At 43.9% G+C, this 13,624-nt stretch overlaps 1 protein-coding gene across 1 annotated transcript in view; it reads right to left on the bottom strand.

Moving 5' to 3' along the window:
• Window positions 1–1,002: 1,002 nt before the first annotated feature.
• Window positions 1,003–13,624, bottom strand: part of LOC104518472 (mitogen-activated protein kinase kinase kinase 20) — a 34,218-nt gene continuing 21,596 nt past the window's right edge. The window contains exons 8-11 of the mRNA XM_010166154.1: window positions 8,017–8,133; window positions 6,430–6,504; window positions 5,247–5,397; window positions 1,003–1,667 (exon numbers count right to left, since the gene is read on the bottom strand). Of these exons, the coding sequence (XP_010164456.1) occupies window positions 1,003–1,667; window positions 5,247–5,397; window positions 6,430–6,504; window positions 8,017–8,133 (1,008 nt within the window). The remainder of the gene's footprint in view (window positions 1,668–5,246; window positions 5,398–6,429; window positions 6,505–8,016; window positions 8,134–13,624) is intronic.

Below are 13,624 nucleotides of genomic sequence, written 5' to 3'. Positions count from 1 at the left end.
TTTTCCTTTTTAATTGTATGAAATCAGCTTGGAGTGAAAAGGCCAAGAAGAAACTTTCTGATGACAAGTGAGTCTACAGCTGTGTCTTTGTTCTCAGTAGAGCTAAAGACCACATTAATCAGAAACTTTGCTGACCTTGTCTTTACTACCTGAAGACTGAAAGACAAAAGCGACACAGTCTGGCCACATTTAAAAATTCAATTAAAGAATGCCTGCTGCCCAAGGATAAACATTGTCATAGACCTCAGTGGGGTTGGATGTAACTATGATAAAGGCAATGCCTTTTTCTCCCTCTCTGTTTATTTTTCCCCCAAAAAGAATAAAGCCTAGTTTTTGTTTCTCCTTCTGACTAAGACATTGTGTATGTGACAGTGTGCTTTAGTGGTGCCAGGTAGCTGGTGTTGGAGCTTTTAGTAAAGAGCCAGGTGGGAAATTCCTAAGAGGGATGGCAAGCTGGAATTGGAGAAGGGAAGCTACTAGAGTGGACCTGGAGAAAAATCTCCCTGCATTCCTATTTCTTCAGACTATGTTGGTCTGATAAAAATACTACCTCTTCCTACAGCCCTGGCAGAAGCAGAATGAAGAAGGGGTGAAGAGACCCTGCTCAGAGCCCGGCTCGGTGTCCAGAGAGCCAGGCGAGGCGAGGGGAGACGTAGCTCCTTCCCTAAGATGAAACAGAGAGCCTTTCGTTATGGCACCCGACTGTGCCTTACTGATTTTATTATTGAAATATTAAGCAAATCAGTGGATATCCAGTCAACTGAGAACACGAGCAGCCAAAGAGAGGAGAGAAAACCAGACAAAATCCCTCGGCGTTGGTAGTGGGAGCCACTGACTGTGACACAGGGAGAGGTGGGCAGCTCTCCCCTCCCACTGGCAGGCCCTGGGCTGCACCAGCCAGCGAAGGAGATGGCATCCCGGCTTCGCTGCGGCAAATTAAATAGGAGCGGTAATATCTTCTCTAGGTTGAACGTTCAGTTAAACAAAGGGCAGATTCCTTCCTCAGAACGTCCTCCGGCCCCGCCAGCTTCCCCTGGGCCTCTCCTTCCCCGGCTTGCCTGCGGTCTGCCTGTGGGGCTTCTTTGCATGCTGCACCTTTACCCACCCACCCTCAGTGACTCTGCTCTCCCCTTCGCCCCTCCTGGGCTCGCTCTCACCCTGTGGCGGCATGCCGGGGATGGCCTTGGGCTGGGGAGGGCTGCGGGGGTACCTGCGGTGCTGAGAGGCCGGGGTGCTCGCTGGCGAGGAAGTCCTGTAGGCTCTTCCCGAGTGCCGGGGGGACACTGGGGACCGCCCGTCCGAGGAGCTGCGCGAGTTCCCGCTGTGCGAGGTGTTTCTGCCTTGGCCGGCAGACCTGTCCCTCTCTGAAGGGGTGTCAGAGGCCGTGCTGGAGGTGCTGCTGCCCTTCGAGTTCAGGTGCAGATTTGAGAGGTTTCTCACGAAACTGTGCGAGAGGGGAGAGGAGTTTCTGGAGTGGCTGATGGATGTGAACTGGTAAGTGACGGGACCGCGCATCCTCCTCACAGCAGCGGCGTAGGAGTCCTGGCTGTGAAGGTAGGGCAGGTAGTGCGTGACGGTGGTCGGGCTGTGGGGGTGTCCATGCTGGAGAGAAATGGCTTTTGCTATTTGGTGCATCCGCAGCGTCTGCATCCACTGGCTGTCAATGCCTGGCAGGGAAATGGAAGCAGGGTCAGCTTTCTGTGAATTGATAGAAAACCGCTCGCTGCTTTACCAAAGGGGTGAAGTTAGGGTTTCTCTCTGAAGAACCTCAACATAACTCAAACCACCCTCCCTCCCAGCCTTGTGGCAAATAGTCCTAGTTTTGAGTGTGTGCAACATTATGGTTGAACATAATGTTGGACTTTTAAAATAGAAAGTGATGCAAATATTTCTGATGCCAATGCAGATTATGGAGCTTAGACTAGAAGACAATGAACCATCCATTTGGCTGCTCAGGTGGGTTCCCACTCCCAAGTGCCTCCTATTATGTTTAACCCAACTTGGTTTTAAGCATTTCCTGTGATGCTCTGGGCAGCCTTAGCCGATTTCTCCACAGCTTTTATTGTAAAAGAGTCTGGAGACCTCCAGAGCACATGTGGAGGCAGCACCCCAAGGCACCGGCACCACCGCAGTATCGCCCCCCACCGCGTCTCTCCCAGCTGGTACGGTCACACTGTTCACAGCCAAGCACAGAGACAGAGGCAGTGCAGATCCCAGTGCAAATCCCTGCTGCGACAGCCAGACTCACCTCCTCTAGCTCCATTTTCTCTTCTAACTGCTACACACTACAACAGCCAGAGCCATTTCAGTTATTATTGCTACAAATTCAGAAGCCAATCCACTTTGCATACTCCAGACACTGACTCTAAGCCCCAGCTACACTCCTCCGTCCAGCTTCATGCAGGAAATCCAACTCTGTATATGGAAAAGCCAGTGAGGCAGCAGGCTTCAGCCAAGATAGCTCTGACAGTGCTTAACATGAATGTATTACAGCTACCTCACACCTACTGTCACATCCTTGGGATGTAACAAAAGCTGTAGCTCCCAGAGATCAGACTGAAGTGCTTTTGAAAGACAGTTCTGTGGTTTACATTAAAGTCGATAGCAAATACAATAGTTGTAAATTTCCCATTTGAACTGCAAGGGCTGCCCGGTTTGCTACTTTATGGGTCGAGCAGAGACCAGGAATTCCTCTTATCTGAGGCCATAGCTCTGGCCAAAAACCCATAGGGAACAGCTTAAATAATTTTGCTGTAGAGAGGTTTGAATGATTTGTCCTTAAAGATTGCTAGTATCATTCCAACAGGAGAGCATAACCCCGCCAGCTTGCAGTAGGATAAATGTGACTGAAATGCTATTATTGTCAGCAGAGGACCCCAGCTCCTCTCTTGCCTTTTCCTGGTTTTTCAGGGAAAGACTTCCTATGCTGTGGGCCATCTGCCCCTTGCTGCAATGTTGCATCTGCCGTGGGGAGTTCTGTGGGAGCTGGGTAGCAGCTCTGTCCTTATTAGGATTTCTCCTGTTAAGATGTAATGGATGGTCTCTTCTATTCCTCCTTTTCCCAGACTTTGCTTGAATCCCAAGAGATTTAAAAAACTTCAACTTAATGTCAAATATGTCAAAAGGAAACTGTCTTTCCTGTCAAAATGTGAGTGTGATGCTGCCACAGCAGATAGCTCTGGCTGCACTGAGAGATGAACCTCCTTTCATGGAAAGACAGATGGGAATTGCCTTCTCTGCTTCTTAACCTCCTTGAAAGTCACAGTTTCAAAATAAACATACATGCTGAAACATACTTTCTAGACACCATCTCCTCTACTATTCCCTTGTGCCCTCCTATCAAGGCTGTGGATGTAAAACACAAACCTGGAAGTAGCAGGCTCAGGACTTTACGTCTTTGTGTGTTATCAACTCTCAGGTGGCCACCATGCAGAGCCAATCTGCAGTGAAGATGTATCTTTTAGGACATGCTCTAAATTACAAAACACAGTTGTGTTGCAAATGCATCACAATTGCTTAGGAATAAGAGCACCCATTTTAGATGTGTCTGTAGTCTAAACCCAGCACCTCTCAATTCATGAGGCTGCTCTTCTACACTTGGCAGGAGTGCTACATCATGGAAGTTCACTCTCTGCTGACTGGTATCTTGTTCCAGCTCCTGTGCTACCCCTCAGCTGTACCAACCCAAACATTTCTGCAGACATGCTATGAAGTCAATCAGAAAAACAGTTTTGGCTAACAAACACCTTTACAAAAAGAACACCACATCCTAAAGGCAAAACTGTGCTAGAGTCAACTGAGTTGCGTTGGACTATGTCAGTGGTGTACTTTAGTTAGGAAGTTAAGACTGCACTGTAGAGCGCACTGTATTATTAAATGTACTTCACTGAACAAGTCAAGCCCCAAAAGCCATAACAAACATTGTTCTAGAAGCCAGACAACGATGATCCAGGACTGGCCTGAATGGGCAGGCTGAGCTGTGGAAGAAGAGTGCAGTGGGAAGATTTCCACTCTCCTCGCAGCAGAGCGGGCCATCAGGAGTGCCTATGGGATCTGCCAGGCTTGCAGCACAGACCTGTCAAAACAGTGTAGTGCTCACAGGGGACTCTTTGCCACCACACATGCAGCTTCTGAGGCTACAGCCTTGGTTTGTGTGTCCCCCCTGCAAGAGCACTGGCCAGAGCAAGAGCAATTTGCACCCACACATACCTTCCAGGAGGTGCTCTGTATCTGAGCACAACATCTGTGCAAAGCTGCCTGTGTGCTGGGTAGCCAAGAGCTACCCAGAGGAAATGGCTGGCCAAAGCACTCCTGCTGAGTTTGTCTTGCAGGGAGAGAGAGCCAGGATAAAAGCTGCTGAAAGCACTGGCCCCTAAAATCCTCAAAACAACTGTTTATTCCCAACAGATCGAGGGTAGAGATGTGTGAGATTGTCTCCTTTCCCAGCAGATGCCTTACTGACATTCTGGTTGAGAAACACATCTTCACTCCAGGCCCTGCACGCTTTGTGTGGACGCTATAATTCAGTCCAAATCCTTTTGCTATCCACTCCACAAAGCTGAGTGCTCTCTTGTCTTGGCAAAGAGGGGAGGATTTGGAGGAGGAGGGTAGATTTGCCAGCTGAGTCCCCGATCCAGCGTCCACAAGCAGACTCTGGAGAAGAGCGGGCCTGCCATTGTGGAAAGGCTACCGTGGATGTGTACACATGTGCCAACAGAGAGGGGAAGAAGCCTGGACCATAGGCAAAAACACCTCTCCCAGTGACCATCTACACTGGGGAAGATTGAAAGGTTGACCCAAAGCCGACCCAAGGAAGGCGCTGAAAAAGTGTCAGGATTTAAGGCTGCTTACTGCTGGAAGATTATGAAGCATTCAGGGTTTTGGAATAGAAGGATCTGAGTTCTATGTCTGCTGTTGGTGTGCAACTGCAAGTGACTTAACAGTAGATTAAAGATTTGTAGCTAATTGCCATGGACCGTTTCCAGCATGCTTCCTATAGGAGCATACAGGTCATCCCCCATTGTGATATAAAACATTTTACAACCCAAAGTCTAGCCTTTAAGTTAAGTCAGACATGCCAGGGTGCTCCTGCATGCATCAATGGAGACATCACAGGGACCACAATGCCAGCTGACACTGCAACATGTGCTCCACTGTTGGAACAGGATAATGGCATTGACTTTTTGCCGTTCTCCCCATATACACCTTGCCCATCTCAGTAATAAAGTTCGCGTGTACTGACTTACTTGAGTCGGATCTGCTCCGTGAATTCCCCTCCGAGTTGGGGAGTGATGTCTGTATCATCAGCTGTACTGTCTCGACCTCATCCTGTGCTTTCACCTTGCTCCAGCTGATAGCTTGGATGTGCCTAGTGGTTTTGGGAGCTCTAACATCACTCTGTTCAGGAAGGACACAACATGTATGAGGACATAACGCACATGAGGACATAACAACACACAACCCACTAAGCTCTCCTACGAGGAAACTTCCACTGGTGCCTGAGTGGCAGCAGCTTTTTGCAAAATCACTTAGCTGGTTCTCAAGTATTTTTATATCCTAGATAATTTTGGCTGGTATTTTGTGATTATGCTAAAAATGTGGTAGTGAATAATTAATAGTTTCAATTCATGTAACATGTGAAGGAAAGATCTGAAAGGCTTCCTCTACAAACACAAAAATATATTTTACTAGTTATATTAATATGAGCATCAAATGGGCAGTGCTTTCTGCTAAAAGAAGTAGGACTAAGCAGGTATTTTTGCAAGGGGACCCTCCACAAAACTTGCTTGGAGAATCAAGCTCTTCAATTGCTGTTAAGTGCCTATGACTCCTGTGAGAAATTTCAGGCTGAAAGAAAACTACTGTTCTTCACTTCTGAGACAGGCAAGCAAGGTCCAGGGTTTCCCTGTCTCTCCATCACTGCTTGAATCCGTGCTCAAGACAGAGCTGGAATCACAATTATTAGCCTCCTTGTGAATACACAGCATTGGTCTTTATAAAAACACTTTTGTAAGTAACTACAAACACTTTTTACAAAGGATAATTTCTATCACATTAAATTGTCTTCCAGGCTTTATTTTATCTTATTTTACTCTTCTTTTTTTTCTTCTCCTGTTGCTTTGCAGCTCTCCTAATTAGCACTTAATTGAAAAGGTAAAAAACACAGTCTCTTCAAGTAATGCAAACAATACTGACCATTACACTTCAAGCAAAAGGAGTTTTCATCCTTGAGAAAAAGGCAGCAGTCCGAGGACATTGTCTCTGTAAACTTAATTCAGCTTTTGCTCTGAACTTTAGATTTTACAATTAATTACAGGCTGCTGATAATTGATTATAGGATATAACAAAGCCAGAGGATGCTATTTCCACACTTCCCATGTAGATTTTATCTTGGATAAATAATTTTTTAATTTGTTTCTTAGAGCTTACCTCATATGTAACAACACATTCTACAGACTGGTGTTCTTCTATCCCCACAATCCATTTCTCCATTACAAACGGCGGCTGAAAAAAACATGGTGGGAGTTTTATAAGGTGCTCTTCATCTCCTGACTTGTTTCTGAAACATCCCAAAGATATTTTCAACATTCGCCTTTTTTCATCTGCTTCTATATTGTTCACATCAATACTTTTCTTAAAATCTTATGAGCCAAAGCAATATATTTTGGAATTATTTACTTCCTTGTTTACAAAAGGAAACAGAGAAGAGATTTCTATAAATAACAGACAGTAGGTAAAACAACATGGAATGTTTTAATGGGGAGATAAATCTTTTTCATTTTTGTGCATGTACAGCTTTTTTCTGCTAGACTTACAGAGGCGAGTAAGAAAATATCTAGAGAGTCTCTGACATATAAAAATGTTGAAGTATGTGAAAAGTTACTGTTATTGTATCTGGTTATTAGCTTATTTAACTTTAAGCCTTTTTTAAGGAAAAAATCAAAATATACAAGATTAAAATTAAACAGAAAACTATTTGCAACATAATATTAATATTAATAATAATTATTATCATCATCATTTTTTAATTATTATTATTTAAATCACAAGTGTTGTTCCACAAATCACTAACTATAAAAATAGTATTAGCATGAATTAAATATGAGAATCCTTTTTGGCAAATACTCATATTTTTACATTTTCCTTTAAATTCTGACTGTTGAAAATCTGACTTTCAGTTTTTCTCTAGAAAAAACAACCTGCAAAATTTTATCCAAAAAATTCACAGTTAAAAGCATTCAGAAGCTTGGGGATTTTTATCAGCACACATTAGAGCATCATTCTAACTGGTAATCAAGCTGTATATTTTTTCATTTAGAAATTTATTTTGTTAGCTATTATCAAGTGGAGCATATTAATAAAAACAATCAATTAAAATAACAGCAAACAGAATGCCCTCCGCATTAACAAAGCTTCTGTTGGTTATGGTAAAAGTAGTCTAAATACTTGCTGGTAAATATCTATAGGCAGGTTCTGAAATAAGGTAAAATGCCCAGAGACGCCGAATTGCAGATGTTCAGTGCTTTACTGTCTGTTGATGGGTTTCAGTCTTTGAAACGCATTGTTGCATGAAAGAGGGAGTTTTAGAACCATGTAAAAGTTCTAAAACCATGTCAAGAAAAAAAAAGAAAGAGAGAAAAAAAAACCCCAGGCAAATCACATGAAGTTTCAAAATGGAACATTTAAATTACTTTCTTCTCTTGAAAAGGAAAGTAATTTTTTGAACATTCTTTTCTTTAAAAGGGGTAATAAATTCAGAGGATATAACATGGAATTAAAACAAGAAAATATAAATTAGTTCCCTCTCTTATTTTTCTATTGTTAACATTATTGTCAGCTTAAAAGAGAACCAAAATACCTAACTCCTATTATGATACAAATCTGTTTAAAATGTGCATTTTATTTAAAAGCTGTCAAGAGCTCGAGCTTCCGCAAGCACAAAAGTCGACTGCTGTGGTATTTTAATGTCTTTGTTTGAGATCTGTGAATTTGTGAAAGCTTTAAGGCTGTAAATACCTTTGTCATCTTTAAAATCTCTACATCAGGTAGGTTAGTGTTGAATGTCACATCCTTTATGTAGGTTATTGCAATTTCATCACCGTCCATCTCCATGTACATTTTCCATTTACAATCCTATGAATAATAAAAAAAGAATGCTAGATTGTTAGAATACAGATTAAAAAAAAACAAAATGAAACAAAACCAAAAGCCAAAACAACCCAAAGCCTAATCCTCAATATATGGAGGAAAAAAATAACCCAATGATGAAGATAAGGAACATATACATCTTTTAGGATATGCATGTTTTCCAGTAAAATTGTTGATAATGGAAAATGCTTGGGTTCTCCTGTTTGCTCTCTTGTTGTCTCACCCTGAGAGACAGTTGCCACATTGACAGGTCAAGATGTCTTCAGAGGCATGGATCCCCTGAAGGGCCCCAGGAGGATGGTGGCTTCACCCACAGGGACGGCCAGCCCCTTTGAGCGGGCGGCGCGGGGGCTCTGCACACCTGCGTGGCAGTGCAGGCACAGGGCAGCGGTGGGAGCCAGCACCCGGGGTCACAGCCAGTGCTGGCAGCCAGCCCCAAGGACATCTTCCTGGTGAACCCAGGAACAAATGACCAGAGGATTTGTGAAACACTGTTAAGACAGTCGCTCAAATAATGGGCAAGAGGATGAGCTGGTTATTACAGCTCAATTATTTCAGATACTGAGTGCCCAGGGGGGGCACTGAGCATCCTCAACTTCCACTCACCTCCAGTTGCACTATTAATTATAAGCAAGCTTAGCTTAGAAAGTAACCATAGTGAGTCTAAGAGACTAAAGCAATGAAAGGTATCCTTAAATAATCCCATGAGCTGTACATGGGGCCAACATTCAACACTTTGCACAGGTGTGAGGCTGCAAGAGGCTGACAGCTCTGGCAGCATCTTGCAGGACATCCTGCGCAGGCTGACTGCTGGGACCAGGGTCTGTGCCTGTGGCCAGGGTGGCTCCTGCTGGTGACCAGAGACTGCCTGTCCATGGTGCAAACCAGCCAACATTTTCTGGTGTGCCCAGCAGGTGCTTTGGGTATTAGATACCGTCTGGTGCACTGGTCTCCTCCAAAAATCAGTCCCCTGAGGGACAACAGGGCTGCAGTGAAGTGGAGTGTCTCTGTCTCTGTGCAAGTAGGAGGGGATCTGCCCTTCACAGAGACACGAGCTCCTCCAGATGTGCCAGGGATTCAGTAGGGTCTGTGACCACCGCATGCTGCCGTCTGGGCAGGTGTGGTCTCAGCATTTGCAGAAGGCAGTCTCCTCTTCAGTTCTGCTCAGAAAATGCAAAAACTTTCAGTGAGGACACAGATGGCCGCTTAGGGCCGAGGGCTTGCGTAAGCAGTTATTTGCACACACAAACGTACAGCAGACTAAAAAGTATCCGTTCACACATGCGATTATCTGCTAGTGTTTGCACGTGCGTCTCATAAATGTAACGTAGGAGCTCAGCCCTCAGAAGTCTCAAAGCTTTCAATCAGGCATTGAATTGGCAATTCCAAGATAAAAGAAAACTGGCGTATAATCATTTCCGAACTGCAACAACAAATTATGCTTATGAAAGCATTTGGCCCTGTGTGTCCATCTGTCCCCATTGAAAGCTCCTGCATTTTATGAGCAGAGTGGACGTGCGAGTTGGTTTCCACATCACCCCCAGTGCGAGTGTGAGTGATGGGAACTGTGGCTGAGCAGCCAGGGCACTGGTCCGAGACCCAGAGGCACTGAGTTCCATTTCCAGTTCTGCCATCGGCTTCCTGTGCAACCTGATAAGGTGCCGAAGTTGCACTGTGCCTCCGTTTCCTAATAATGAACTGCATCTCTCTGCACGTCCTTTTCCTGTCCTGCTTTCTTGGCTTGTGAGCTAACCCAGGGTTACACCTGTCTCTTCCAGGTAGGTACAGTGCGACACATCGGCCCTGACGTCGGCTGAGTACCCTACGTGCTATGCAACTGAACAGCAACAGCGAAGCAAGTTGTCTTTGACTCCTCCTCACCTCTCAAACTATGCTCCTCTCCCTGCCCACACTGTCCTTATTGACAGATGTTTTTGCAGGACTTCCTAAATTCATGCCACCTGGATTCCCTATTGCAGATCACATCCAAGGCTAGAGACAAGATGCTTGATGACATTTATAAGTTTTACAAAAAAATCTGAGCCAAGGAAAGAACATCGACATAAAATACTATCCTCCAGTTAATTCAGCGCATCTCCTGCCGTAACACCAGCGCCAAGCATCTGAGAGACAGGGCCGCACCTTGTGCCAGGGCTTCTGTGCCTTCACAACTCACGATTTTGTTCAGACCTGATCTGACAAACGTGAGCTCGTTTTAATAAACAACGTAAATCAAACGACCATCTGTAAAGAAAAGGCGGACAAGCTGTGTAAATCCAGGGTCTGGCAGGCGGTGGGCACCTGCCAGCGCCCGGCCCCTCGCCGGATCCACCGTGCACGCAGGAGCCCTCTCCGTGCAGTAACGAATCAGGCTGCCCCACGCAGCTGTGGATGCACAAACACCGCCTTCCCCAGCTCCAAACCGCAGCTTCAGAGAAAGAAAGACACTCTCCCGTCCTTCAAATCCAGCCCCCAAACCTCCGTTCCTCCTTGGAGTCCTCTCTAGATACCAAAAGAACAAATTACCACACTAAGCATAGCCTTTCTCGTTACAAAAAAATGTGTCTCATTTTATTTGGAATGGTTTTCGTTTTGTGTTATTGTAAAATCATCAGTAGAAAGGGGAAAGAGAGAAGGACTGAGAAATAAAGAGAGGAGAAAAAGGGAAGGAGACGCTGAGAGAAAAAAGAGAAAAGAAAGAAAGAACAGAAAGAAAGAGAGAAGGAAGGAAGGAAAAGGAAGGGGAGAGGACAGCAGCTAGGTGACTTTTGAATCAAGGCATTTGGGAAATACCTAAGTAGGTGGCTACTTGTCTTACAAACTTGATAAACATTTTGTTCAACCGCACACTGTAAATAATGTGAGATTTGTGTGCTGCAGAAAGGGACATATTTCCCTGTTTTCCAGTTGAGTTCTAGGTTCTTACTTAGCAATAAATAGGAGAGATGCTCAGCAACTTAAGCAAAAATTTGGCTAGAATAACCAAGTGTATGTATTTCAATTCTTTGATGAATTGGAGCCATAAGATTTCTTGGATTAAGATGATGTTTAGTGCCAGACATATGTGGGAAAATAATCTGGAAAGAGCTTGTTCAAAATGTCTGGTTGATAAATATACTTACACAAGTCCTTCAAAGAGATTTCTCTGGACATTTTGTAATTCAAGCATTAAAATATCTCCCAATATTTACCTGCTCAATTTTTCATTTCAGCTTTTTGTTTTTTAAAAAATATCTAGTTTCAGAACTGAGAGGCACAACCAGCAAAACTTTGCGTGAAAAACATTTCCAAATAAGACTTTGACAAAGCAAATACATCAGCAGCCACTGCAAATTACTGTAGAAAAGAAAAGCAAATCACACATGTATTTTGAGCTGCTTCTACCCAGCTTTGAAACAGAAAATAAGAACATTTTAAAAATTAAGTATCTAGCTTACTGTGGTGACAATACTCCTTTAACCCCATATGCACTAACATCTGCAACAAAAACTGAAAGGGAAATGAAAAAGATCAGGCGCAGGCTTTAAACAACAAACATGTCTCCTGCAACAACAGCTTAAAACTTGCTGGGGAGACGCCTCATTTTCCAAGGAGGCCCAAATCCAGGATTCATTTTAAAATCAGTGGTCGCAACAAACTTTTTTTTTTTTTTTTTTAAGATTGAAGAAAAAATTGAAACAGCATTGTAGCAGGCAACTGGATATTAGAAGAAAAGTAAGATATAATGCAAGATGAAACAAATATGAAAAAAATGTTGGTCATGCTGGTACTAAAAGTAGTAGCATGTTGATAATTTAGGTCCCAGAAGCTCCTTTACATTCTTAGCTATTATCTATCTCAGCTGCTGAAACCTGCTGTTTTAAAGGCATTAGACTTGAACATCTAGTGACAGCACTTGGGTTATTTATCATTATGTATCACCCTGCTACACTATGTTTTATTATTCTGGATTTAAAGGAAGATAACACAATTATGGTTAATTTGCTTCTCTTCTTTATATATATAGTGTCATGACCCACCACGGCTTTGTCCCATGAGATATTTTTAACCAAAAAGAAATCCACAAGAAACTCTCCCTAAAAATTCCATTAATAACCTCTTGTAGCGTGTATAGGTTGCAGGGTCTGGAACTAAGAATGTTTTAATCTCTTCAGCAAAACAATGTCTCATAATGATGTACAGGACTATTGCTGCACTGATGAAGAATCATACATAATTCAGCACCTTTCACTTGGCACCACTGTGATATCCTCATTAGCAGTGGCTCACAGTGGCTGTCAGATGGTGTCCATGCGAATGCAGGCATTATATTGTCTTTGAGATGTGCAGCTGCTTCCATGACACTGCCAGTATATAAAAACATGACGCCAGTTTGTTTTATTTAGTGCTAAACCTTCCAGTTTGTAAAAACAAGGCTGACACAGAGCCTGACATGAGGCAGTGAAAATAATTAGCTCTCATTTTCTCAGCCTCCTATTTCCTTCTCCCCGCTGTGTTCTCTTTCCACTAAACCACCACATGTCAGTCGAAATGGGAGGCAATTAGTGGGCTCATTTCAGTCCCCACAACTGTGCTGAAAAGAAAGTATTTATGATGGCACAATGAACAGCTGAAAGATTAAATAACATTTGCCTTTTGAAAAGAAAATGACTTCTAGCTAAATGGGCAATTTTTGATTATTCTCAAACAAGCTTAGAGTAGTTGGTTTTTAAAATACAAGAAAGGAAAATGAGTCATTTTTAGGTGAAAGAATCAAATAAAACTTGACACAGTAATGCAAATAACTGATGTTTTATTGCAAAATATGTAAATGTGTTATACCCTTAACAATGGCTGGTGTCTCAGGTCAGGGCAGGCTGTTGCCAGCCAGGCTGCAGCGAGAGAAGGTGGCTCCACCGCCGGTTTTGTTTCAGCTGTGCAGGCAGAAAAAAACAGGGGCGGAGGGGAGGCCTTCCAAGAGAGATGGTCTTAAAACGTACAGAAACAAAGCAAGCGAAAGATATATTTATGTTATCAGTTGCCTGGGTGCCTCCTCCAAAAGCTGGAGCCCTTACTCCTCCGCGAGGCAACAGGCACTGGCTGTCTGGAGCTTTGCCTGGAGAAGCATGAGGCCTTTTTAATACCTACGCAGACCACCTGGCAGCACCAAAAATACCTGTCCCCTGACAGCACCTTTCGTTAACGCCCCGTGCTGCAAAGCTCTGTGCCGCTGTGGGGGGATCATAACGGTAAATGCCCCAAGAGTGGGTCGCAGCAGCCAGGATGGAGAGCTCTGTGATAACAGCGGTCCTGAGCCCTGCTGTAGCGTTTACCAAGAGCTGCCCTTGCCATGTGATCAGAAGCGAATGGAGATTGCTGCGGTTGCAATCATCATCATCCACATGAGCAGACTGCTTGTGAGAGTGGGATTGCAAAGGTGGAAGTATGAAAAACACGAGTCCCTTCCCTGAGGGCTGCGCAGGTGCCCTCCTGTGCT

Source organism: Antrostomus carolinensis, unplaced genomic scaffold (assembly GCF_000700745.2).
Source record: "Antrostomus carolinensis isolate BGI_N321 unplaced genomic scaffold, ASM70074v2 scaffold42914, whole genome shotgun sequence".
In the NCBI taxonomy this organism is placed as follows: Eukaryota; Metazoa; Chordata; class Aves; order Caprimulgiformes; family Caprimulgidae; genus Antrostomus; species Antrostomus carolinensis.
Note: the sequence above shows the minus strand (reverse complement) of the source record. Positions and strands in the feature narration are given on the sequence as shown.